Source organism: Artemia sp. Qi Xiang Cuo, chromosome 15 (genome assembly GCF_049724085.1).
Source record: "Artemia sp. Qi Xiang Cuo chromosome 15, ASM4972408v1, whole genome shotgun sequence".
Classification (NCBI taxonomy): domain Eukaryota; kingdom Metazoa; phylum Arthropoda; class Branchiopoda; order Anostraca; family Artemiidae; genus Artemia; species Artemia sp. Qi Xiang Cuo.
Window position 1 is genome coordinate 1,771,264 of NC_142808.1, and position 27,048 is coordinate 1,798,311.

Genomic DNA, 27,048 nt, shown 5'->3' on the forward strand with positions numbered 1-27,048 from the left:
ATCAAAATCTGACTTAATTAGTCAGCTTCACTACATTCGGAAGAAACACTCAAATAATATAAAATGAGTTCTTCTTACTTTTAATTATACTTTTTAATAGCAAAGCAGATGTTATTGGGCGGGAGGGGGTTGCAGTGTCTATTGGGGTAATATTTAGGTATATTTAGTGAAACATAGGTCCAATTACATGATTAGGCCCAGCAAGTATGGAGTCACGGGAAGGACAACGTGATTGTTATTGTTAAGAAATTGTTAAGGCTCCTTTCTAAATTATAATATCAAGTGCTATGATTTATTTTCGAGAAATAAGAACTAAAATATCCACCAACAAATTTCATCACACACTATAAAATTATTCATGCACAGTCAGTGTTACGAATGCAAGACTGGAACGTTTCTGTGGAGTGAGAAAAACCCAGTGGAGGGTAAACAATGTGCAAGGAGGTTGGACAGTGACGGTGACAGCGTTGTGGCCAGAGTTGCCACTCCTAGTGATTTATCACTATTTCTAGTGATTTTTTATATTGCCTAAACATAAAATTTACTGAATCAGCACAAAAAATCACTGGGTTATTAAAGGAAATTACTAAATCAACCAACAAATCACTAAAATCAGGTGTTTTTTTCCTTACCGGGGGGGGGGCAAACCTGGTTGTGGCTCATTATGAGAATGCAAATGTTGGTATCACTTGCGATTTTGGGTTTAGCCTTAAGCAAGTAAACACTCATATCTCCAAACATAGTAAGTGTGAGGCTGCGTGGAATCGGGTTGCGGTCATCACTAAAACATCTGGATGGAAGGCCTTTGCTATCAGCTCCATCCTTTGCTCAACACCAAATCGATGTTGTTCATCAATGATGACATAACCTAAATTTTTAAACTCAACTGATTCTTGAAACAAAGCATGAGTACCAATCAAAACATCAACACTTCCATTTTCTAATAACGCGCTAATGTCTAGAAATCTTACCATGTTAAGTTACATTATATGTATAGTTATAAAGAATGAAGCGTAGTTATCTATATATTTTCTACTTGATTCAGAAGAAGGAATAGCAGAGAGGACGAATGATGCTGGTTTCACATTAGCTAAATAGGTCTTTCCCACTTTCTAACTTGAAGTTCACAAGCCCCATATGGTCCGTAGCGTAACCTACTTAAGCTCCATAACGTAAGCCAATTACAAATTTGAAAAATTTCAACTTAGCATGCGTAACGTAACCAACTTAGTGGAAAAGTGGTTTGAATTGGCCATGGATGAATTAGACTATTGGATAATAGACTTTGTTTAGGCACTGCCCTTTTTTGTACCATCTAAGGGACACAAATTATATTCGTTTCCTCAGTACCTTCCATGTCTTTAGATCTAAATATTGACTATCATTAAATTATAATTTATAAATTATGATATTATAATTTATGCCATGGTTTATAATCAGAAAAAACTAAGATAACATTTTGTCAATGTTGTATTGCTCAATAAACAGAAAAAGGCTGGAAGGTAAATCGGCCGAGATCAAAAGGTGATCAAAGACTTACCCGGCTAAACTTACCCGGGTTTTACCTGACCACTAAGTTGTGTACGCTAAGTGGCTTACGCTGCGGAGCTTAAGTAAATTAGTTTCACAATCAAATTTTACCTGTGACACTTTCACTTCCATAAGCTCCCTAACGTAAGCTTCTCTACATTATTTAACTTTCAAAATGGAGATGAAGAAACGGTTGCTCTTACAAGGACCTCTTACTCTTGTAGAAACCTTAGAAGGTTTCTAAAGCTTCGGGGTCCTTCTTCTTATCTATAAACTATTTGTTGCGAATTGGGAGAGACGAAACTGAAAAAAAAAAAAAAATCATTTTCAGCTTTATCAACAGGAGAACCTATGTTTCAAGTAATAATATTGAATTCAGCCATTTAATTGGAGTAAATAAGGAGCCGGAGTAGGAAAAAATATTGTTTTAAGGAAGGAGCATATTTTAAAAGCAACATGGCTAACTTAAGCTGCCGGGGCCCAGGCCGGCCAACTTGACGCATCTCGACTTGTGCCTACCATTATCTCTTCCTCTTTCTCCTTTATTTTGCTAATTGTTTTAAATAACAGTTGTTAGCATCATTTACCTGATTCTTGCTGTAAAAAATAGTTGTAAAAAATAGGTTCAAATATAAATTGTACGCGTTATTTAACTGGTTCATGTTGACATAAACAAGTTTCATCCACTTTTGCTAATAAATAACGAAGTTGAGATATTTTTTCTCCTTTAATCCCATAGCTCAAAACATAAATTTTGGCCTAATAAAAAAAAATTCTTTCTCTCGTCAACCCCAGTGTTTTCCACTCCTGGCTTTAAAAATGGTTCTGTAAAAAAATTGTTCAAACATAAGTTTTAGATGTTTTAATAAATGTTTTAATAGGTTTTTTTTAAAAAAAAAAAAAGCCCTATTAAAACCTTTTTGGTCCATGGCCCTATTAAGGGCTTTTCTTAAATGTTTTAATAAATTTAAATGGATGGTGTATCCCTTGTATTAGGGAGCAATAGCGGATTTTCTGCTTCTGAAAAAGCCCTTCCTATTTTTACCACCTTAGTCCGATTTTAGTCATTAACGAACTCGATAAAGATTATTTTCCTTCAGATTTCTAGGCATTTTAGCAAAATCCACACGAAATAACACCACTATCGTGTTCAAAAGATGTTGGAATCTATTTATGCAATATATTGTATTATGTAAGCTTTGCAATTTATGAAGGGCTTTTAGATGCAGGGACAAAGGGTGAAGAGACTCCAGGCATTTTTTTTTCTAAAGTTGCACCATAATATATAATTATTTCTGTATATACTATCTCTTTAAGTTATCTGAAAATAAACACTAAAACCGTTTCTTCTGATAAGGTGTTTTGTAACTATGGTGTATACAGATCGAAAACATGGTGTTACACCTTTTTAACTTAGAAGCTTTCCTGAGTACCTACTGAGTTATCTTCTCATCAGGGGTTTCCCCCAGGCCAGTCAGCGCATCCCCAGGTGGCAGATAGGGGAATGTTCTACATATATGTAGGATGTCTCCAGGGAGAGAGGAGGCGCGGGCCCCGGGGGGACCCAGTTTCTGGAAGCCTTGAAATATAACTGGAACACCCTTATCTGGGGGACATAAATTCAGGTGGAGAAGAAGGATGACCCCTCTGATGTGCATGGGACTGGGCCCACCGGCAAGTGGAAAAGTCCCGCTAGTAACAATACACTTTCCAATCACTGGGTAAATTGTTGGTGATGCAGGATGCCATAAGGACGCATTATCAGTAGGAGACATAGTCGGCCCCTGCTAGGGACAGACAGGAGTGGCTTGCCGCTGTCCTGACGCCAGCCAAGAAACCCCTTTTTTCACTTTTATGATGATAATGAGCAAACAAATGAATGTGAGAACCAGTGCTACCGTGTCCGGGAAACCGACGAAGGCCATGCGTTTAGATCTACCGCGTCCGGGGCAGCCGCCGATACGACGACCGCTAATCGCGCTAATACCTCAACTTGGACAACTCCATCCCTGGTGGCCATTATATCACTTAAATTGACTTTATCAATTTGTACCCTTAATATCAGAACGCTTGCAAAACAAGGAAAAAGGGAACTCCTCCTGAGAGAGATAAACCGTTACAATTGGGACGTAGTCGGCCTATCTGAAACCCACCTCCCAGTCACCGGCGAAGAAAAACTTGATGAAGCTACTCTTGTACTATCAGGACGTACTGATGGGAAACACCGGCAGGGAGTAGGCTTCTTACTCTCCAGTAAGGCTAGGAGATGACTAATCACAGCAACACCCATCTCAGAACGTTTCATCATGATCCGCCTAAAAGGCTCACCAGCGAACTATAAAATCATCCAATCATATGCACCCGGCTCAATCAGAGATGATGAAGAATCCGAAAAATTTTATCTCCATCATCAGTGTCTAGTGGAATCCGTACCAAAAAAAAATATAGTCTTTGTCATCAGGGACTTCAACGCCATTGTCGGTGATGACCCATCTGGCAACGAGGACGTGATGGGCAAATTTGGCCATGGCCAGCTGAACAAAAGAGGTGAGCGCCTAATGAAATTTTGCCGAGATAGTGATCTTGTTATCACTATCACATTCTTCAAACACAGAGCCCGACGCAAAAGAATCCGGACATCCCCAGATACAAGGACTCAGAATCTAATAGATTTTATCCTCGTATCTAGACCCTGGAAATCTTCCATAACAAACGCAGTCACTTTGGCTGGCGGCGACTTCGATAGCGACCACTCGCTTGTTATTACTTCTTTTAAAATGTGTCTAAAAGTGGCCGCGAAACTTTCCAGAAAGCCTCCCAGATTCAGAGTAGACCTCTTAAAAGACCAAACTACTCGACAAAATTACACCGCTACTCTTTCCGAAAGAATTTCTGAACTCCTCTCTGCATCCCCGCTAACCCTATCAAAAGATGACATCGATAATCTTGTGAAGAGTAGCTTGCAGGTTATATGCGATGTCACCCAGTCGACCCTGGGATTCCAAAAGGCGGACCAAAAACCTTGGATCACGGATGAGAGAATCTCACTATGTGAGGAAAAACGCAGCCACACTATAAAACTAGATAGAGAAAGTCGGGATATGTACAAACGATTGAAACGTATGGTAGAGAAAGCCATTCGCCGTGCTCACCGCTTCTATGTAAGGGAACAATGTGAGTAATGCAAAATGGCATTCAAGAAAGGTGACTCTCACTTCATGTACAGGCGAGTGAGGGAACTAGCCAAAAAAAAGGGACTGAAAGTCTGTACCCTCCTTGATGAAGATGGTAACCAGATCCAAACTACAGACGGGATCTGAACCAGATGGAAAGAGCACTTTGAGAGCAAATTAAACTCAACGATCCTCCCAGACCCATCGGTGCTTAACAGCTTCCCCGCAATCGCCGCAGACCCAAGCCCACACCCACTTCGATCTGAGATAGAGTCGGCTATCAAGGGTTTAAGGACAAACAATCCAACCGGCTATCAAGGGTTTAAGCCCAGATGGAATCCAACCGGAATTACTAACAGTAAATTGCGATCCCCTTGTTGACCTATACCTAAAAATTGCTACTGCTGCTTGGGAAGAATGTCACTTCCCCTCCTCATGGTGTGAAGCCACAATAGTTCCACTCCATAAGAAAGGCTCGAAAGCAATCTGTGATAACTACCGGCCTATAAGCCTTACGAGCCACGCCGCTAAAATACTCACTAGAGTAATGCTGGAGCGTATAAGAGCTATAGCTTCAAATGTGATTCCAGAATATCAGGCCGGTTTCCGCCCAAACAGGTCAACGATTGATCAGACATTTACGGTACGTCAGATTATGGAAAAATATCTTGAACTCGGACGTAGTATTTTCCACCTATTCATTGACTTTAAGCAGGCTTTCGACCTCATATGGAGAGAAGGTCTATGGCAAATTCTTCTCCATTTTGGTATACCACAGAACTTAGCATCATTGATCAGAGATATGCACTCAAAATCCAGAAGCCGCATCATGACGGGAGAAGGCCTTTCCGATAGCTTTGAAACATCGACTGGTGTGCTGCAGGGTTGCTTGCTTTCACCGGAACTGTTTAACCTGTTCCTTACCGCTGTCTTCTCAATCCTTAACAACTCTTCAGGTGTCCACATTTGGGGAGTATCGATTGATAAATTAGCTTATGCAGATGACATAGACCAAGTAGCTGAGAATCTTGGGGATCTTCAGTCCCAGGCCAACAACATCCAGTCAACCACCAGCTCCTATAGAATGACCATCAATTTCTCAAAGACGCAAGCCTTGCTCTGCTCGCGAAAGTCGGAAAACCAAGAAACCTTAAGCCTCCAGCTCGGTGGTGACAACATAGAATGGGTCGAAGATTTCACATATCTTGGTAGCCTTATAACGTCCGATAACAACCACTCGAAAGATATTAAGAGGCGCCTGGCGCTTACATACTCTAGCTTTAAAGCCTTGATGCCGGTCTGGAGGAACAAGAATTTGTCGACACTGCTGAAAACAAGTGTCTTTAACACACTGATTATACCCATTGCCATGTACGCCTGTGAATCATGGACCCTCAAAACAGATGACCAACGTCGCCTAGCCGCATTCGAAACAAAGTCACTCCGCCGTATTGCTGGCATTACGTACCTGGACAGGATCTCTAATATTAGGTTCTTTAAAAGCCTCAAAATCAAACACACCATACTTGATAAAATAAAACTGCAACAACTTAGGTGGCTAGGCCACATCCAGCGTATGGAAAATTCTCGTCTGTCGAAAATAGTCTTCGATGGTCGCGTGCATGGTTCTCGCCCCAGCGGTCGGCCACCTAAGAGATGGAAAGACTTCTCTACACTCATCCTGCCGCAACTTCTACGCCTGACTGAAGATAGATGCTCATACAGACGCCACATCAATAACATAGTGAATGAAGAGGCCCCAAAACGACCTTCGAGGACGGATGGGACTTAAGTCAAGTAAGTCAAGATGTTATTACATATAAATATATAAAAAGTAATTACTGCACGATATAATCACTATTTATTTAATTAGTGTTTTTGATTATATCGGTGGTATCACAACGGGCCTTACTTTGGCCTATGTGCTCTCTCCCAAGAGAGACCACTAGGACCTAACTGCCTAAGTTTGATAACACCGCGCCATGATAAATTTTTTTTAATGTATTTTACATTGCGTGAAATATTAAGGTTGGTAAAATTTTTGAAAATGAAAAAGCATGGCAAGTTGAAACAAAATAGGCTTTTTCACAGATGATGGACTCCCAACTAGCATCCCATCATTTGCAAAAACTTTACAACGCTTGGTTTTAATTTTCCCTTGCGCCACGTTACGTCGATTGTAAACCCGACCTTAACACACCTATTTTGAACAAAATTTGGGTGTGATGTCCTACTTGTCCCTCCTAATACGGCCGCCGCTCCCAAATGAAGGCTCTGGAGTTGTGCCTGAGACCCAGTTATTCGTTGTTTTTCGTGTCATTGTTTTCAGGAAACCTCTTGCGGATAAAGCAGTGTGACAGTTTTTTTCAATATTCTTACTGGTCAGTATTTTGAGACTTTGAAAGTTACTCGGGTTTTTGAGTCTGGGTAGACTGACAGGTAAACTGCCATTGCATGTGTGCACCAACAAAGCCCAAGTTTAACTTATTAAAACTCAAACTCCCAAAAATGGTATAACATGCCAAACCCAGCTGCACGCAGCTAATACTTTTTATAATATTTTTATTAAACCGAACAAAATAACTAAGTTTATGGTTCCTTCTTTTTTTTAGCAACCCCCTTCCTTGTCAAAATGAATTTTCTACATTTTAAAAATAGCTAAATTTGAAAATAATCAAAAGAATTAAAGGTGTGTTTTTTTATTTTTCTCAGCAAACCCCATCTCTCGTACAAAGCAAATTTATTGCATTAAAAAAAATAAAAAGTTTTGCATTAGTAGTGAAAAAATAAAAGTGTTTTAAGAATTAAAGATAGGGCTAGGTGCCAAGTGAAAAAAAAATAAATATGAGCAAGTAGTTGTAGTTTATTCTCGTGTCAATTAGGTTGGACAGATTATAATCTTATGTTCCCGTGTTGTAAAATGTGCTTCAATACTATTGGTTTATTTTTGTGACGTACTATTGTAAATCAATCACATTCTTTAAGCTTACGTTATTTAAAGAAGTCAGATAAGTGCACGTTGCTGATTTGTTTGAACTATTGAACTAGTTCAATTGAACTATCGAATATTGATACGCAAACCTAAAAATGTTTGCTCAGTTTTGCAAGGGAATGCAAAGCTCATACTTTAATTTCAATTTTGTTATTATTTATTTCCCTCAGAATCGATGAGTTTATAAAATATATAAATGAAAGTGCAAAAGGAAAACGAAATACTTCAACAAATGAAACAAAGCATTGATTTAAAATTTGCTTAATAACATGACTGAATAGAAAAATAAAAATACAAATAAAAAACAAAATTACAAATATATCAGAAAAATAAAATATCAAATACTATATAAATTCTGGAAAAAAAGGGAAAAGATTGTGCATAAAGGGAAAATTTTCAGACTTGTGATAAAAGGTATCGAGATAGATGAGGATAAGTTGTAACCTCCCTGTGAGTATGGGGAGGCTACGGTTGAACAAATTCCCACGTAATATCTGACTTTCAAATGCCAGATGCCAGGGTGAAACACCTGATCCTGCTAAAATATCAACAAGAAGAGATAGATAGGTATTTATTACAAAAAAATCCTCAGGGTAATGACAAAATACAAAAAAAGCTCAAAATAAAAATTAACAACGCTTACATAATAAAATAGGCGACCAAAAATAACAAAAACAGATACCAACGACTTTTCTTTAAGTACTCGCACATCTCTCTTTCCCTGCCTGTCAGAATTTTTCTCTATATTTCATTCCCAATTTAGTATATTTTGGAATGTTTTAATAGTCCCAAAATTATTTCAATCCATTATTGAAAACAACCACTCACTTGACCCTACAGTACCTGAAAATAAAGATTTTCTTAAATCTAGCGGGCCATAAAATGAAGCAGATCCTCACTAACTTCTCCTCAAATAGGGCAAGAAGGGGAAGATGCCTGAAGGGGCTCCTCAGTAATTACTAATACTACCACTAACAACTCACCCCAGCACCAAGCCGCTTTAGGCCAACACAGCTACGCAAGCCCCTCCTCCATCCCGACCAAACCCAGAAGAATTATCCATCAATGAGAATCCAGTACAAATGTTGTGTCGTTTACTAGGCTAAAATTACTTCGAAGGGTGCCACTCCTAAAGACCACCCTGAAGCGCTGTCAGAACTCGTGAAAGGTCCACCATGATGCCACTATGAGCCCACGTAAGCAGGATATTCCTGTCAGGGATAGGGACGGAGAATGGAGCTTACGACGGAGCGGAAACCTCAAACAGTGTCACAGCACCAGAACATTCCCAATCTTTTATAACCAGCCTATTTTCGTCGGTAACGCCCATTCAATGTCCTATGAATTGAGTGGTTAAGACCTAAAATAACATGACTGAAGGTTTTCTGCAATTACATATTTAAATAATTTAAAAGAAAATAGAATTTACATAATTTAATTTCAACTCTGCTGCTGGCATCCAACTCGATACCAGAGTTGTAGAGGAACTGCATACAAGAGAGGAAAGATCCCATCTCCTTAATAATTTTTTGTTAAAAAAAAAAAAAAACCGGTGTTACATCAAGCAGAAAATTAGACAGTTCGTAAACACATAAAAAGTTGAACCTATAGCACTTACAGCTAGACTAGTAGTGGGAGGAGCTTAATAGAGCAACCAATTAAGTTTAAGAAACCCTTTTTTTATATTTGTTGCTTGGCCCTGTATCTTGACACGAGTTTATTGGACCTTTAACTGATTCCTCACTTTTCTGGCGCCTCACTTTGATTGGGACTGCTCTAGTACTGAATATGAGACGATTTTTTAAAGAAACTGTTTTAGCGCTATTGGAAAATGTGTGAATTGTTTATTGTTCTCATCCTTTGTTTCTCAAACTGGGGATCGTAGTGTGTTAGAAAACAAATAAATTATAGTGTATAAAGGACCTTTTATTTATCGTTTAATGTATTTCGATAGAATATACATACAAATGTCAAAATAAAACTTAAGGAAAATGAAGAGTTACATATAAATCAATATGTAAAGAGGAACTAATAATACGGGTAATAATGCTGAGATTACTCTTTCACACGAGGGGGGTCGCGAGGTATTGTAGGGAGGGTGGGACAAAAGCTGAGGATTGAGGATCTAGTCTGTTGATTCCCAACGTGGGGTGCAGACCCCACTGGTGGGGCAGAGCAATATATTGATCGGTCATAGGCTGGTCATGTACCTTTTAGCTGACTATACTTTAGAGCCTTAATTAAAAAAAAAACATTTTTCATGTGAACGATGTCACATTCATCTACATTTAAAGAGTGAAACAGATACCATGATAGCGTTGTAATAACGTCATATATTGAATGAAAGGTGTTTTATATAAACAGTGTTTTTCATTAGCATAAAATATGCCAAGAAGACGAGCCGAATAAAAAACAAAGTTAATGGCCTTTTAAGCTTTCTTCAGCTGAATACCTAAATTTTTGAAGGACAGAATTTAAAAATCAAGAGGAGGGCATCAGAATTTCAGAAATGCTTAGGCGGGGCATGGCTAGAAATTGGTTGTGAACCACTGATCTAGTCTATTGTGTCCAAAAACTTTAGAATACTATCTACTTCAAATAACACTATACCAAACAATCACCTTGTGTCTTTTCTTTTATGGGCAGAATACCTCTTATGTATGAGTTTGTCTTCTATAAAAAAAAAATAGTATAATTAGAATTTACTCATATTTAAGAATAATTTAGTCTAGAAAAAATTGCTATAATTTGCATTACAATTCTAATTATTATTTGTAGATTTTTTTTTATAATTTTCTTTTTATAATTGTATATATTGTATTTATAATAAAAATATTTGTATCATAAAAAAAACTTAACATTAAGTTATATAAATTATCAATTTGAGTATAAATATTAATTACATTACAAATATTTGATTCGATGTGAAATATAAATTTGTAACTTTATTTATTATAATTATTATATTTGATTAATACTTTTATTATAATAATCTAAACTAATAAGTTTAGTGTATAAATTTATGTTTGTATTATTGAAATTATGCTATTAAGTTGTATAAATTATTAGTTATAAAATAAATATTAATTATAATACAAATATTTTATGTGATATCAAATATAAATTTGTAACTTTTATAATTCAATTATTATATTTAAATTACTAGTTTTGTCATTATGATCTAAACTAATAAATTTAATGTAATTTATATTAAATCCCAATAAATTCAATATAGTACACCCTGTAAAACTCATTTCGTTTTAGATGCTACGGGAAGCTTTGAATGATGCTGAGGCCATTCGACCTGAGTTAGACAGGAGCTTACGAGTACTTTTCCCTGCAGAAGCTCGTCGGAAAACTGAACTGCCAGGTGAATTCTATAACTTGACAGCCGAAGAATTGAAAAAAGAGCAGGAACTGAGGTAATGATCAATAATTGCTCGTACTCCTCTGCCAAGTCTCCTGTGTACTTCCAAAGAACAATGGTCTCCTATGAACAACGGTCTCCTATGTACTTCAAGGCAATATGTACTTCCAAAGAACATGGGCGACTTATGAGAATGGAAATAGACGCTAATGTTGAAAAATAGTAACGTCGTGTATTTAATGTTTTTGTACGCTTTTGTACGCTCCTCCTCTTCGGAGGAGGAGTACGCTCCTCCTCCTCTTCGGCATTTTTGTACGCTCCTCCTCTTCGCCAATCTGTTCAAAGACTCATTCGTCAAAAAGCTTGAATCAACGGCATGCTGTGAATTTGTTTAGATATTACTGCTAGAATGTTTTGGTATAGAATTACCTTTGAATGTCATACTTTGTTGTACTCTGTACGAAAGAGGTATATAACTTAAAAGAGTGGAAACTAGTACTAGTATCAACAAACAAAGAAGCATCGACGCCATCTAACGTTTGGCTTCCTTTGCATTTTTTTGCAAAATAATAATAAGACTAATCAGTTTAATTGATTTAATTGGTAAAATTAGTGTATTGTAGTAATAAGTGTTCTTGACAGAAAAATAATTACAAAGCTTGAAAAAAAATACTAAGAGATACCAAATGCTAGATGGCGTTGATGTTTTTTTTTTTTTGAGTGTAGCGCCAGTTTCCGCTCTTGTAATTTACCCATACTTATTGCTCTGTATCAAGATTCATACACTTTGAAAGCCAATTGTGAAATCGATAACTCCCATGGTTCTCATAGGTTGTTAAAATAGCCAATTTCGCCAAGTATCGTAACTCCATGGTTCTCATTGGTTGTTAAAATAGCCAATTTCGCCAAGTATCGTAACTCCATGGTTCTCATTGGTTGTTAAAATAGCCAATTTCACCAAGTATCGTAACTCCCATGGTTCTCATTGGTTGTTAAAATAGCCAATTTCGCTCTAGTAGACCTTATCATCTCAGGTTTATCAATGTAATCATCTCGAATCCTTATGCCTCGTAATATATGGTCTTTGTCTCAAAGCAAAGACCTTAAAATTCTGTACAGTAAATAATATAAAACGCTATATTATAATCTCTCCAGTTGTTGTTTCTTTGAGGACAGAATATTCATTAAGGTTTATGTTCTCTCAGAAATGTGCGATTTTGCGGTTGCGATTGCGATTTTACGGCAAAGAGCTGTAACTTTCACCTAAATAACATGATACTTGTCCTTAACTGAAAATAATAGTTATTGGAATCATTAGTTTCAGATCTGTCCATTCACTGAAACAAAATTATGATATAATTTTAAGTTTTACTTTGGGAGGGATTTGAACTTGCTTAAAAGAAAAATGTTCCTTTTTTCAACGATTTTTTACGCATTTTTGAATTTAAAAGGATGGATAGTAAGTTTCAAAAATATTATTTTGTAGATGGATAAAACTCGTCTCAGCTATCGAATGATTACGAGTTGTTTTTCTTATGTTGAAAAACTAAACCACAACTCTGCGAAAAACAACAGAATTCAACGTAAGAATTTTTCTTAAACATAAGAAAAATTTAAACCACAGATAACAACATACCAAAAACTTGCAGAAGCCCCTGCGTGACAATTTTCAACAAAACTCGCCAACGGAGCTCAAAAGTTGGGAGACTGAATAATTCTGTCCATGGTAAATGTAAATCACCTAAGGGTCTCTCAGAGTAATTTTGCTGCCATCAGGTGTTAGGTAATGCACGGTCTTTATTTGAAATTAACGACTTTAAAATACCTTACAATAGATACTAAAAACGCTATATTAAGATATATGTGTATACCATTCCTTCGTGGGTCCACCATATTCGTAACAGTTCTCAACACTCACGATAGTTTGCGACGCATTCACATTCATGACAATTTGATTTCCTGGGTGGACAGGAAATTTCCTGGATGACATTATGTTGATTAGTCGTACTAAATCTGCTCTTTCTGTGATGGTTTCCTTAGTTTCTCAGTCTTTCCTAAATATTTGTCTATCCCTGAATCTTGACAAGTGTGAATTCTTATCTTATAATCTGTCTTCGTCTGCTCCTCTGGTATGTAATGAATTTTCTGTACTTTCTGTCTCTTCCTTTCGGTGGCTTGGTATTACTGTTTCTAATTCTCTAGCTCTTTTTCGTAAACAGATTGTTGCTGATTCAGTAAGAAAAATTCAGTTCAGCTATACAAAAATTGTATCAAACCATGGAAAATATAACAGAAGAGCTCTTGGGCGCTTATTCTCGACTTTCTCTGATCATTCTGTGCTTTATTTTTCGGGTGTTCATTCTGTTCTTAAGCTAAAGGATTTAAAAAAGATTATAGTTACATATTTCAAATTTTGCAAATTTCTTCTTTCTCTGCCGCCTTGGACTAGAAATCGGTATCTAGTTAAAAATTTTTATGTTACGGATATAACTCAAAAGCTCGGTGACCTACTCAAAAAGCTTTCTGCAGATTCATTTTTTAAATTTGGCCCTGACCACGGTCTTTAACAGTTCTTTTCGTAGTTTAATTTAATTGCTAGTGTTTGTTGAGTTTTTTTTCTGTTTTTCTTTTTTTATTATTATGTACTCCACTTGTACTACTTTTTGTTAGTTGTGGGTAATAAATGATTGATTGATATGTCAAAAAAGTCAAAAATGTTTTCCGGGTAAAACTTCTGACGTAAATTATGAGTATGAATTTTCCCTTCTTTCTTTTTCGTCTTTACGGAAGGCATGGAACTCACGAAAGCCCAGGCTGTATGTAATCTATCGTCAAAGTAATGGAAAATCCTGGTATTTTTATTTGAATAATTCCTCCTTAATGTTACACATCAAAATCTTGTAGCTTTTGATGAGTATTATTAGACTTAGTAAATTTAGGGGCTAGGCGTTTACCCCCCCCTGCGGCTGGTTGGTTTCCATTCACTCTCGACTTACAAAAAGAGGACCAGAACTCTCAATTTCTGATTGAATGAGCATCCCCCGAAGTTTCTACGACTCTGAGGTGGACGTGGGGATGAGGAAGGGGCAGTCCCACTCCTATACGGAATGTTTTTAAGGTCTAAACACGTTTCACTGTCTTTGGTAAATTCCCTGTTGTTTTACAATTTCAAACATTTGCATATAAGGGCTTTAAACCTCTACAATGGGGTTCTCTGAATGTTTTGTAGTTAGGTAGGGAAGGAGATGACTCAAAGGGTGCATTTTAACTGCGCCTTCTGAGCCTTCAGATAAATACAGAATCAGTTCTAAGGGAAAGACGAGGGGAGAGTGAAGGTAGAAATTGATATGTAATCCTCAGGGTGGTATCCAGGACCTTTGTTTGAAGGTTGTTTTTTTTTTTTTGGGGGGGGGGGTGCAAAAAAAACTTAAAAAAAAATACATCAAAATGTGAAATTGATATTCAATCCCTCTTAATTTCTGGGAATATTTCTGGTCTCCGCTGTTTTATGAAAGGAAAGAGTGACATTAAACCCCAAAAGAGCAAAATTTATTCCGTATATGAGGGGGACTATCCTTCCTCATCCCCACCTCCCCCTCATGGTCGCAGAAACTTAGGAGAGTGCTCACTACGTCATAAATTGAGAGTTAGTCCTTTTTTTATAAGTCGAAAGTGATTGGAGACCTACCAGCTGCGGGGGTACTTTCTGGGGGGGGGGAGCCGGCTCCCGTAAATTTCATATATTTGGAAGTAGCATCAAAAAGCGAATTCTTTGAGGCATCTATTGTTGTCAACATATTATTTTTTACAGTTTCGGTTACTATTGGGCCGAGTTGCTCCTTACTTACAGTTTGTTACCAAGAACTGTTTGACTGAACTAACAAGTTATTGTTGATGCAGGCTTTTAGACCAGTTTCTTACCATCTTAGTTTCCGATATCTGTAGTGGAGGTGTGACGTTAAAATGGAACTGTGACAGAAAACATAAGCCGTTCATAAATCACGATTTATATATATATATATATATATATATATATATATATATATATATATTATATATATATATATATATATATATATATATATATATATATATATATATATATATATATATATATATATATATTATTTTTTTGGTTAAAAGGTGGCACTATGTTGTGGCTTAAGCATAAGACAGAAATTGTGAGGTTACTCCTGGTGCTGTAAAAAAATTATCTTTAAAAGTTAAACATATTTCTAATTCTGCCGTTTTCTCTACTTTGTGCTATGCTTCTTTCCTGTTTTTTTTTTCTATAAGAATTGCTTGACTATTTTACGTATTTTCTTTCATTTGCTTCCTCTATCAAAAAGGCTTTCCAGTTTTTTTTATTTATTTTTACTAAAGTAGTTTTCTTATTTATGTGTACTTATCTAACTGTTGGTTTTTGAATCGGACCATAGCCAGAATAGCTTATGGCCTATTCTGGCCGGAATATGCCATATAGACAAATAGGCTATGGCCTATTTCTTCTTAGCCAGCTTTGAGAATCAGACAATCCGAAAATAGGATGAATGCAGTGAGACTGATTGAACTCTAAAGTTATCTCATGTAGCCTATTGGAGCCATGATTGGGGTCCAATGGGGCACTGTCATCAATGGGAAAATTCTGGTAATACTTGCGCAGTAGCGTATGCTAGTGGGGAAACAGGGGTGACCCCTGTCTGTTTGACCTTTTTTACTTTTGTCGTCCACTAAGAAATAGGCTTCTAGATTGATCTTTTCCCTCCTCTAAGTAGTAGGCTTCTAAATTAACTATCTGATGTATCAATAACTAACTATATTAGCAATGAATGTATTGCCGTATATTTCATACCTCCCCTGCTAGCTACACATTCTCTTAGAGCAAAATATTTTTGATGAACAACTAGACTACTTTTAACCACCCATAACCTTTGACGTTAAAATTGATGAAATCGATTCACACAAGTCCTCTTTTAATTGGCTGTCTAGGAATCTCATTCTCTATGTTTTCGTCTTAATTTTTCTTTACGTTTTCATCAGCAAATACATAGCCAAAAGGGTTAAAGCTCCACCATTTTCGACCTCATTTTGTTTCACTATGAATCGAAAGGTATTTTGACCCGCCTCCCCACACTCCCATTGACGTGCATGATGAAAACTATAAAAAAGTGTGCGATTTATAAGGTTAAAAAAAATATTCTTCTCTGGAAAACCAGATTCTTTTTTAAGAAGAAAAAAGAATTTTTAAGCGATTTCCCTCAACCGTGAACGATATTGAGTTTTGAAAGGATATTGTAGCATAGATATGAGGCATAGGGACAGGGGATTTGGATTTTTTTAAGAGGGGGAAGGAACATTTTCGGTCAATGTTTTTCAATTTTTAAGTTTAAATCGATCTGGGGGTGACCCCTCTCCCTTCCTCTCAAGCCTGATTAAGGCACGTACTCTGGATTTTCGGGAGGGGGCAAGATTAAAGAAAATAATCATATGAATTAAACATGGGCGTAAATCTGGATTTTTTTTGGACTCCAGAGGGGGCTCTAAGCCCCCTTCCTGCTTATCTGTTTTGTTCAGGTATATCTTTTTTTCTGAGGGGAGTAAAACAATGACAGAACCCGGCCTGACCTATAACACCTGAACAGCCTGAACTATAAACATGTATTGAATGATAATGGTGAAAATGAAAGGTAAGTTGAAAATACAGATCATATGAGGACTGAAGAAGTTGGACTGACAACAAAATGACGTTGTTTATTTGTTTGAATGGCAGATAGCTCATTCTACATATTTATCTTCTCGCCTCGTTGTGTTATATTACCTTATATATAAACATTTATTACCGTAGGAAACATGTAGTGGAGCAAGAACTAATGCTGAGAACGAAAGCAATGAGGGAAAGAGAAGCACAGAGGGAAAAGCGAAAATATCGATATACACTTATTCGCATTCGTTTTCCTGATGAAATTATTTTGCAGGTAATTTTCCTCCTAATCAGTTATTTGTATAACTTCTAAACTTTTCTCTGTGTTTGTTTGTTGTTGTTTTTTCAATAGTAGTGTCTGTAGTGCCATCAGTTAAGCTATGTAGTGACTGAAGTCACGTTTTGCTCCCGTTCTGAACCTGGGTTTCACGCCAAATGGTTGCGAAAGTGGAGCAAATATTTTGGGTTTGTCGGGTCTGAGTTCTGCTTGGACAGTTGGGTTTCATGAAGACGCAAACTGGGCGAAAATTTGGTTTGCTTGTGTATTGAACTAGGATTCTGCTTTAACAATAGTTTTGTTTCGCAATGACAAAGAAAGAGGGTGTGGGGCAAATATTTGGTTTTATTATGAGCTTTAGATCAGAGTTTTGCTTCTCTAGTTGGGATTAAACTGGATAAAAATGGGAGATAATTTTCGGGTCACTTTTGCATCAAGTTTGCTTCCCCAGCCAGCTAAATTATGCTGAAAATCAGCTTCATCCTTACGTGCTGATGACAGCTTTCATGGCATTTTTTTTTAAATTAGCATGTAAAGGAATCTTCTTTTTTTTTTGGGGGGGGGGTTGTTCCAGAATGACTTTAGTTTTTTTCTTCTTTTTTTTATCAGCCCAGAGTAGATACTTTTCCCAATTCCGAATAGCTCTATAGCCCATGTAATGGACTTTGTGAAAAAATACAAATATGATTCTCCTTAAAGAACATAGAATGTCCACAGTTCAAATTGATTGCACTTGTGAATAAAGAAATTCAGAATGAAAGATCTAAAGCCGGACTGGCCAGCCGTGAAAAAAAAAACAAAGAGAAAGAGAAATCTTAAGATGGAGAAAAAAATAGACTAGGGCCAGTTGAAGCAAAAGACTAACTAAAACAACAAGGATATTTCACCTGTATAAAACAAGGAGTCTTCACCAATAAGATAAAAAATAACCTGAAATCAAATAAAACGTAAAACCATGAACTAAAACAATATCTAAATATACAACTGTTGCTACTGCGATTGAGCAGCACAGAAGCTGAATTAAGTTGCTTCACTGAGAACACTGAGAGAGTTGCTTCAATCGCTTCAGTGTTCTCATTGAAGTAACTCAATTTAGCATCTGTGGTGCCCAATTACAGTAGCAACAGTTGTATATTTAGATATTGTTATTTTTACTTTTTGGTTTTACATTTTATTTGATTTTGTGTTTTGAAGGTAATTTTAGATTTTATTCTTGTTTCTCATTGCTGAAGACATGTTGTTTTATACGGGCGAAATGTCCGCGTCGTTTTATTTTTTCTTTTCCTTGTACTGGCTGTAATCCCGTTTGTGTTCTTCAATTCAATTAAATTTATTCGAATAAAAAAATAACACAAACAACAATAAAAATAAAGATACTATAAGAGAACTTGTTTAGTACCCAAGAAAAAATAAATTAAAGTGACACTGAAAAAAACAAAGAAGAATAAAACATTTGTAATTAGAGGAAATTGGTTAAAAATTGAAAGATTAAATTATATTGTCAAGCTTGGTCATAATTTAGTGCAGCGTGAAGAAAATTGCGGCTAGTTTAACACTGGAGGGTGTTTTGTCCCCTTGAATAATTAGTTTGTAGACGGGAGATTGCTGGGCAGCACTAGAAAGGCATTTAGGAATAATAAAGGCTCTATTGTGTGAACGGAGACAGTGGGCTTCCGAATTATTAATGTTATAATAGGTTAGTAGTTGAGGTGGAAGATTATTGTGGAAAGCAGAGTAAGCAAGCGATAAGTTTAGTTTTTGTATGATTTGATCAAGTGGAGCTATGCCAAAATCTGAATACAAATCACGGGTTGGATATAGATGGGGAAGCCGAAAAACTGCTTTAATTGAACGGCTTTGGGCAAATTTGAGTTTTTTAGTGAAAGACTGGTTTGTATTTCCCCAAACTGATCCGCAATAAGAAAGGTAAGGAAAAATAAAGGAATAATAGAGGGTAACCAGGATGTCAGGAGGAAGAAAATAATTCACACGGTTAATCATAGCTACTTGTATCAAAATTATTGCTGTGATGTAAGAAATATGATTAGAGAAGGACAAGCATGAGTCAATAAATACACCAAGAAACTTGGCAACCTCCACTTGTGGGAGGATGTCGGAGGAGTACTTGAGACCAAGAGCAGGTTGAAATACGTCTTTGTTGTATGGGGTTCTGAATAATACTATTTGACTTTTTTTGCTATTAATGGTCATGTTATTCGTAAGGCAACACGCCTGGACTCTGTTCAGAAGGACTTGGGCAGAGGTTATTGCCGAAGGTAAATTGGTGCCAATGATGAAGAAGTTGCTATCATCAGCAAATAGTTCAGGATACACTGAAGGGCCCAGGTCCATAACAAGATCATTGATATATAGGAGAAATAAAATAGGGCCTAGAACGGAGCTTTGCGGGACACCCCTCCGAACGGATAAGGGCTGAGAGGATACTCCACCTAAGCTCACACTCTGTATCCTTCCAGATAGATAAGAATCAAACCAAGAGAGGGGAATACCACGAATACCGTAACTATTTAATTTACTTATTAAAATACTATGATCGACCGTGTCAAAGGCCTTAGAAAAATCCAAAAACAAACCCAATACAGTTTTTTTAAGGTCGAGTTGTGAGTATATGAATTGTGTGGCGTCAATTAGAGCATGATAAGTTGAAAATTTCGGCCTAAAGCCATATTGGTGAGGAGAAATCAAGGAAACCATTTGTGGCACAATTTGCCTCTTGACAATTTAAGACATCGAACCAGTCAGTGGTTCTTAGGCAATCGATAAAATGGGTTGTATTTGCAGAGCTGTAATTTCTAGTAGGTGTTGGGAAATTAATTCTAGAGTGTAGGGTTAGGAGTTGCGAAGTTACTGACAAGTAAACCGGACAATGGTCTGACAGATCCGAAAATATTATATTTGAGGACAGGTCATTTCCCAGGTACGTGGATACAAAAATGTTATCAATTAATGTTAAAGTTGATCTCACAGGATCGACTCTACTGGGGAAAAAAATTGTGGGTAGAAGACCACTCGCGGTTACCGATTCAAAAAAAGTGTCAGATTGAAGATTTTTATCAACATTGAGTAGGTTACAGTTAAAGTCTCCAAAAACTATTGCCTTTTTACGTGGTAGATTAATAAAATCAAAGAACTCATCAAACAGATTAAGAAAACATGAGGTCAGAAATGGAGGAGATTTGTAAAACAAGTAAAGTATCTAGAAATTTTGGCCGATAGCTATGTTAACAACTGTTGAATAAATACAGCTGAGACTTATTTGTGCAGAGGATATAGTCTCACACTCTGATAGCCCGGTAAAATTTAAATCCAAACGGATGTCCAGTGAGATACCCCCAGTACACTTAGTCAACCTTCTGGGTATATGGATTATTCTGTAACCAGGGTCTAAAAAATCACTATTGTCGTCATTATCGGAAAGCCATGTCTCTGTTAATCCTATTACGTCAAAAGGGCAGACACCATTGAATGAAATTAAATCTTTAAACTTGAGCCACTTATCCGGGATGCTTCTGATGTTGAAACAAAGAATATTAAGGGAATTATTATTTACTAGTTTTGGCTTCATATTGGTAGCAAAATCGAGAATATCAAGGTAATTACAACTAGCATGAGTTAGGGTACCATTGGGGCTGCTTATAGGGTTGGCGTACTGGTTACTTTCTATATCGGAATAATTAAAAGCAATGTTATTAGAAAGGGATAAATTAGTTAAAAACGAAAAGTCACACATTAATTAGTCGTCAGGCATTTTCGTTGGGTATCTTCTCACTTGGGTTTTGCTTTGAACATTATCCTCGCCCAAAGAGACTTCGTGAGGGGTCGTCGATTTCTGTGTTACTGTGTTGGTTGGCCTTTTCTTGTTTTTTTTTTTGTTTTTTTTTTGCTTTGGCTTGGTGCTACTAACATCGTTTCAGGTGCGGGTGATTCTTTAAAATTTATAGGGGACCTGGTAACAGTTGGGATCGTAGAAAATGTTGAGTTGGAATGGCATTCCATGCCTTCTTTGAAGGATAAAAGTTGGCCCGTAGCTTTTTGCCAGATTTCCTCTCCTAGGAACGTAGTAATGGCCTTTTTTTTAAGGATATTTTTTAGTTCAACTGGTTCACTGCCAACCTTGATAAGATGGGAAACTGCGAGGTATGTGGCTAACCTTTGCCATTCTTGATTGTGATGATGAATAACTTGTGGATGTGATAAAACTGGAAGTTGGGAAGAGGAAGGCTGCGATTTGGCCTCAATTTGAGGAAATTGAGTGGACCATTGGGTAAATGAGAAGTCTTTATCTATTGGGGGTGGGGCGTTTTTCCTCTGGTTCTTTAAAACTTCAGTTTGGCTATTTAAGGGTCGACTTGGAGTTGGTTGTCTAGGGATTGTAGCGGCTACGACGGAGTAGGGCAAGTTGAATATCACAGAGGGTCGGAGGATTTCGGCACTTTTGTCGTTTGTTAAAAAGAGTTGCTTCTCAAGTCCCAGGTGCCACTTATATTTGAAATTTTTAATGCAGGCGTCTTTTGCAGTGCAGTTTTTTATAACGTGGCTAGTTTCTCCAAATTTTTGACAAGATTCGAGTGACTATTTACTATTATTGTTACTATGATTGTGCGCTAGGATAATTGTACAGTGTAGATACTTAGTTTTATAGGACTTATGGTAAAGGGTCATACCATACAGAAAAACTTCTTCTTTGCAACTCATTTTTGCATACACTGAGCAACTGGGTACAAGATTACCATCATTTTCAAGCTGAGTCTTGTGGCTGTTGGTAGTTGGACCAGATGACCTGAAGAATCAATTAATTCAGTTTTAAATTCCTCTATTGGTATACTAGTGTCAACACAATAAACCACGTATTTATACGACTTTTCCACTTCTTTAGAAGTGGCAAAGATTTTAGAACCCTCAACGATTAATTCCTTGGACCTTGAAAGGACTGACTCCGCGGCCTTGTGAGAGGTAAAATAAACATCTATCAGACCGTCTTTTAGGAAAACTACTTCAAAAGTTGAGTTAGCTAGTAAAAATATAGGCTTTCTAATATCCATTAACCAATCTCTAGTAAAGGAATGACCATTGGTTTTCTTGATGGTCACAATGTAATAGTATGGCTGATCTAAAGGGCTAGGAAGCGATTCAATTGGTTGGGAATCATCAGGGAGTGATATCATCTTGGGGTGGAGTTCTTCTAGGGGTGATTTAAGGGCATCATTTTTTCTTTTTTTGCCAGGAGTGTCACTGGGCCGTTTTTTTGGAACAAAGCGGAGGACTCGTGCCCCTTTAAGATGGGTGGTTCTTTTCGACGTAGGCGTCGGGGGGGGGGGGGGGTTCTAGGTAATTTTCTTTTGGTATGCAGGAAAGATAATAAAAAAATGTATTTTTCAGGAGTTTCCTTTTTGGCAGACATGAGCTATTTGGAACTAAAAATCTCATCTCATTTCTTTCACTGTTCTGAACTATAATTAAAATCCTATTATCCAATTAACAAGAACCAAGGTCACTAATATCACTTAGGAAAGTCCAGGGACATGCACGGTCATGTTCAAGATATATGGGGAATTTCGACTGGCAAATACCAAGAGTGAAAACACCAATTAGATGTTAACACAGCGGAAGCAAGTTCATAACTGGGAAGTTCATAACTTCATCTTGAGGATTTTCTTTCTATTTGTTTAAAGAAATTCTGATGTTGGAATCCTTCGATTTAGAGAAATTTGCAGTTTTCTGTCTTAACTTGAAGCATCGGTGATATGCATCAAGTCAAGATTTCGTCCAAGGTACAATGAGCAAATATTTTGAATTAAGAGAAGGGTCTATTCACACAGCGACGTTGCTTAACTAAATTTACCGTTTTCTGTTATACACTCCAATTCTTAGTTCCTTCCCAAGTTAGGGTGCGGAAAACATTTATGTTTTTACCGTTTTCTGTTATACACTTTACCGTTTTCCGTTTACAAATTTACCGTTTTCTGTTATACACTCCAATTCTTAGTTCCTTCCCAAGTTGGGTGCGGAAAACATTTGAGCTTGGAAAACGTCTACTCACATACTGACGCTTCGTTATTGTCCCGCAACACAAGACTTAGGGTCCAGCTACTTAGGTAATATCTTACGACTGGAATAAAAAGGTCAAAATATAACCTGAAATTCAACCTTTTGAGAAAAGACCTGAATGTAATAAAATGGCAAACGTGTAAAAACAAAACAACTGCCATCTATGGTTGTTCGTTGGTAGACTAGTAAACGACCCTGTAGAAAACATAGTAGACTAACAGAGAAAATGAACGAATTAAGTGAAAGTATGGTGAATTAAGGTTTATATTCTCCACAGTTTATAGAATTAGCAGTATGATCATACCCTATCTCACCCATTTTAACAACCCAGACCAAGGTGCGAGTGCTCCAGATAACGTTTTGGCAGATAGAAACATAAGCGGCATTATGTCTTTTCACGGGTAGACAAGTCATATTTCTCTTGGACACGAAACAAGTGGACACCCACTATTACGAATAATGCAGTTTGTGACCATTTCTCATTGATTGACGGAAACAGACTAACCCGCTAATGCAGAAAGAAGTGGGAGGAGCTTTTTGTTCGTACCGAGAATGAAGACCTGAAATGATCTGCGATAAACTTACTGGATAATTCTATAAACTGTGATATTCACTTTACAATTTTTGAAATGTTTCTTTTCTGTTCTCCTGTTGTTTTGGTATATTGACGAAAGACAACAATTTTGATATCACTCCATAGCTGGGATTTAGCTCTATCCATATACCGAATTCAATTTTTGAAATGTTTGCACGGTTCTTTATATTGAAAAGACTATCAGTTTGAAAATTGTTAAAAAGAGGAAAATCTTCCCATTTTTAAGGTAATTAAAATATCACAATTCAGGCTCGATGAATTCTGGCTCGGATCTGAAACTCAGGGGTTAGCCTAATGGGGGGTCAACTACATTTCTTTTATATTTTCAAATTAAATCAATTTCGCCTCCTCTTCGCTCAGTAGCAAAATAATCAGTCGACTTAAATTTACATTAACACTTATGTCCTAAATTCAGATCTTCAACTAACTTTTTCTCCAATTTTGGCTAGCCCAGCAAAGTTGATTAAAACAAGGTATGCTAATACAAATTATCAATCTGCAAAACTGACCATCCCGGTTTGGCAAGGTGCCCTTTCGTCATTGGACGCCCCTTCCACCTAGAGCCGGATTCAAAGCTTTGACGCTTCTAGGCCCAAGCGTTTTTGCCGCTCCGTTTTTGTGAGATTTAGGGAAAATCCCAAAAATTTCAGGGGTAGAGGAAGCACTGAACAGACTGCAACTGATGAGCCAAAAGCGAGGTGCTACTGATGAAAAAGCGAGGTGTTACTGAACTCTTAGCTGCCATTCTGGGGAGACATCTGACAGTTATTAAGTTGCCACGGAATTCCTGTGTTGTTTTAAAATCACTTTTCTGTGAATAGGCAGCACGGCGGCGGAGTGCACCTGGCAATTTGACGATAAATCACGTCAGTCCAGTTTTTATAAAGAAAAAAAATCCCTCAGTGACAATTTATTGTGCCCCTTGGCATTTTGGGCCCCTTGGCTCGGGCCTAGTGAGCCTGTTGGTAAATCTGGGCCTGCTGAGACTAATGAAACAAAAGATGTAAGCCTCCTGATCTTTCGGAGCAACACAGCTACAAACTTGTCGCAAAATCGCTTGTTTCAGAGGAACATAAACCTTAAAGGATATATATACATTTCTGCATTCTCTTTTTCCTATTTACCATTAAAGCCTCATTCCTGAGTTTGCATATATAGATATTTGACAATTTACCGCCTTTATCAAAACTTGACGGTTTCTTCAGGTATGGGTTTCTTCCATAGTTATGTTGAAAATTTGTCTTAAAAAGAACATTTGAATATCCTCTATAAGGCCTGGTGTGTTTAACTACAATATTTAGTAATGCTTCAGGAGTTAGTCCCTATTATTTGCCTTTTCTCTGTGCTCAATGAAACGCGTGTGGGACCACGGAGCACAACCCTTCTATGAAGAGTATTTGACCCATTTCCCCACCCTCCCCTCCAAAAGAGTGTGTGATTTATAAGGTAAAAAAAACACAATATCCTTTTCTGAAAAACCTGCTTCTAAATCTCCTCCCCCTCTAACCGTGCTTTTGATGTGTATTGCGATAAATTTGATTTTTTTTTTTTTTTATGTTCTAGGGCACCTTCAAAGTTAATGAGAAACTGAGGGATGTCACTGCGTTCATTCAGGAGGCTTTGGAAGAGCCCTTGAGACCTTTTGTCCTTTTGTTTTCAGGAAAGAAGTTAGTGGACCAAGATGTGAGTCTCCTCGACCTTGAACTCATCCCCAGCGTGACCCTTCACTTTAATTGGGACCAACCTTGTGCTGAATCTGAAACAAGTTTTTTGAAAGAGACTATTTTAGCGTTATTGGAAAATGTTTAACTTATTTATTAGCCTTGTTCATTATTTTTCAATATCGCTTTGCAGTGGGTGAGAAGAAAACTGAATTCTTACGTATGGACAACCTTTTATTTATTAATTAGCATATTTACATCAAATATACATACAGATACAAAAATAAAATTTTGAAAAACGAAGTAAAGACTAATTAAAAATTATTTAATAATTATCAAATTAAAAATTATCTAAAAATAATTGGGTTTAGGTTGTTATTAAATAAAAGAGGGTTGTAAGATATTTTGGGGTTCGGGACACAAAAACGTTAAGAATGAGGGTCTAGTTTATTGTATCCAAAAAGTATAGAATACAATAGACGTTATATAACGATTTTATCATCGATCTCCATGCGTCTTTTCGTTGTGGGTAGAACACTCCTTATATTGATGAATCTTAGTAGCGAAAAAGCAACGAATTATCGTCGTTTATATAGCCTACGGATTAATATCCTATTATTGTCTACAGGAAATATAAAACCGCATAATAGCCTACGGGAAATATAATTACGATTTTGAAAATATTCTTTCCACAGTTAGAGTCTTATTATGTAAAGAATTTCGCTGTATTACGTTTCTTATGTCTTGAAAGTAAAGTCGTACCCACGATTTTTTTTTCTGGGGGGGGGGGTATAAAAACTTAAAAACACATCAAAAATTTGTTTATATTTTATTTTGTTGCGTTTTTTCAAGTCCGACAAACATATCTGAGCAGGGGATTCAAGCCCCCTAACTCCCCCAGGATAGAGTCTTGCCTGATAGCATTATACGTTCCAGTATTCTCCAAAATCCACTGTTAATAAGAAGTACAGCTTTTTTGTGTTGCTTATGAAAATATATAAGTCAGAAAAAACTGTTTTTATTTGTTATTCGTATACGTAATTTCAAGTTATTAATTGCTCTCCTAGTCTAAAAGCATGGATGAGTAATATAAGGTTAGCAGCACGATATACAAAGTCAGGTACGTAAATAGGAGTTTTTGCGGTAGAGGGGGGCACATAAAAAGTGTCTAGGAATTCGGGACAATTTAGGATTTCGGGGGGGGGGGGGTTATGGAGGGCAAAGCCCCCTCCTCTAGGGACGCACCTGTACACACTGTCTTTAGTCCCTTTAAAATCAAACCAATGTCTTATAAAGGTAGTTTTCAAAATACTGTCGTTAGAATTATTGAACATGCAGTAAATTATTATAAAAATATTTTGCAAGCAGTTTTTCAATAACAGCCCATTTGATAAGTGAATTGTAAAGGAACTTCATGGACAGTATGTATTTCAAAATAAGAAAATTCTACATTCGAGAGAGTTTCCTGTGTTTTTTTTTTTTTTAGCGCTATTTTTAAGCGTGCGAATCAATTATATGCTAGTATATTGTCTCATTCTGTTTTAGCCTAGTAAAATTTAATGTTGCAGTTTTTTTTCAAAATTAACTGTTAATCAAAAATGTGGTTTTTTGTGTTATATGATAATATATGTGTTATAGAATATGTCTTTCTTTCATAATTATGTATGAAAATCCCAGATCTGA

At 36.8% G+C, this 27,048-nt stretch overlaps 1 protein-coding gene across 2 annotated transcripts in view; it reads left to right on the forward strand.

The window, feature by feature from the left end:
• LOC148943217 (UBX domain-containing protein 6-like) overlaps positions 1-26,175 on the forward strand; it is a 71,464-nt gene extending 45,289 nt beyond the window's left edge. For both annotated transcript variants that reach the window (XM_089101479.1, XM_089101480.1), the window contains exons 7-9: positions 10,960-11,117; positions 16,908-17,037; positions 25,268-26,175. In XM_089101479.1, the coding sequence (XP_088957605.1) occupies positions 10,960-11,117; positions 16,908-17,037; positions 25,268-25,513 (534 nt within the window). In that variant the 3' untranslated portion in view covers positions 25,514-26,175. The remainder of the gene's footprint in view (positions 1-10,959; positions 11,118-16,907; positions 17,038-25,267) is intronic.
• Positions 26,176-27,048: the final 873 nt, after the last annotated feature.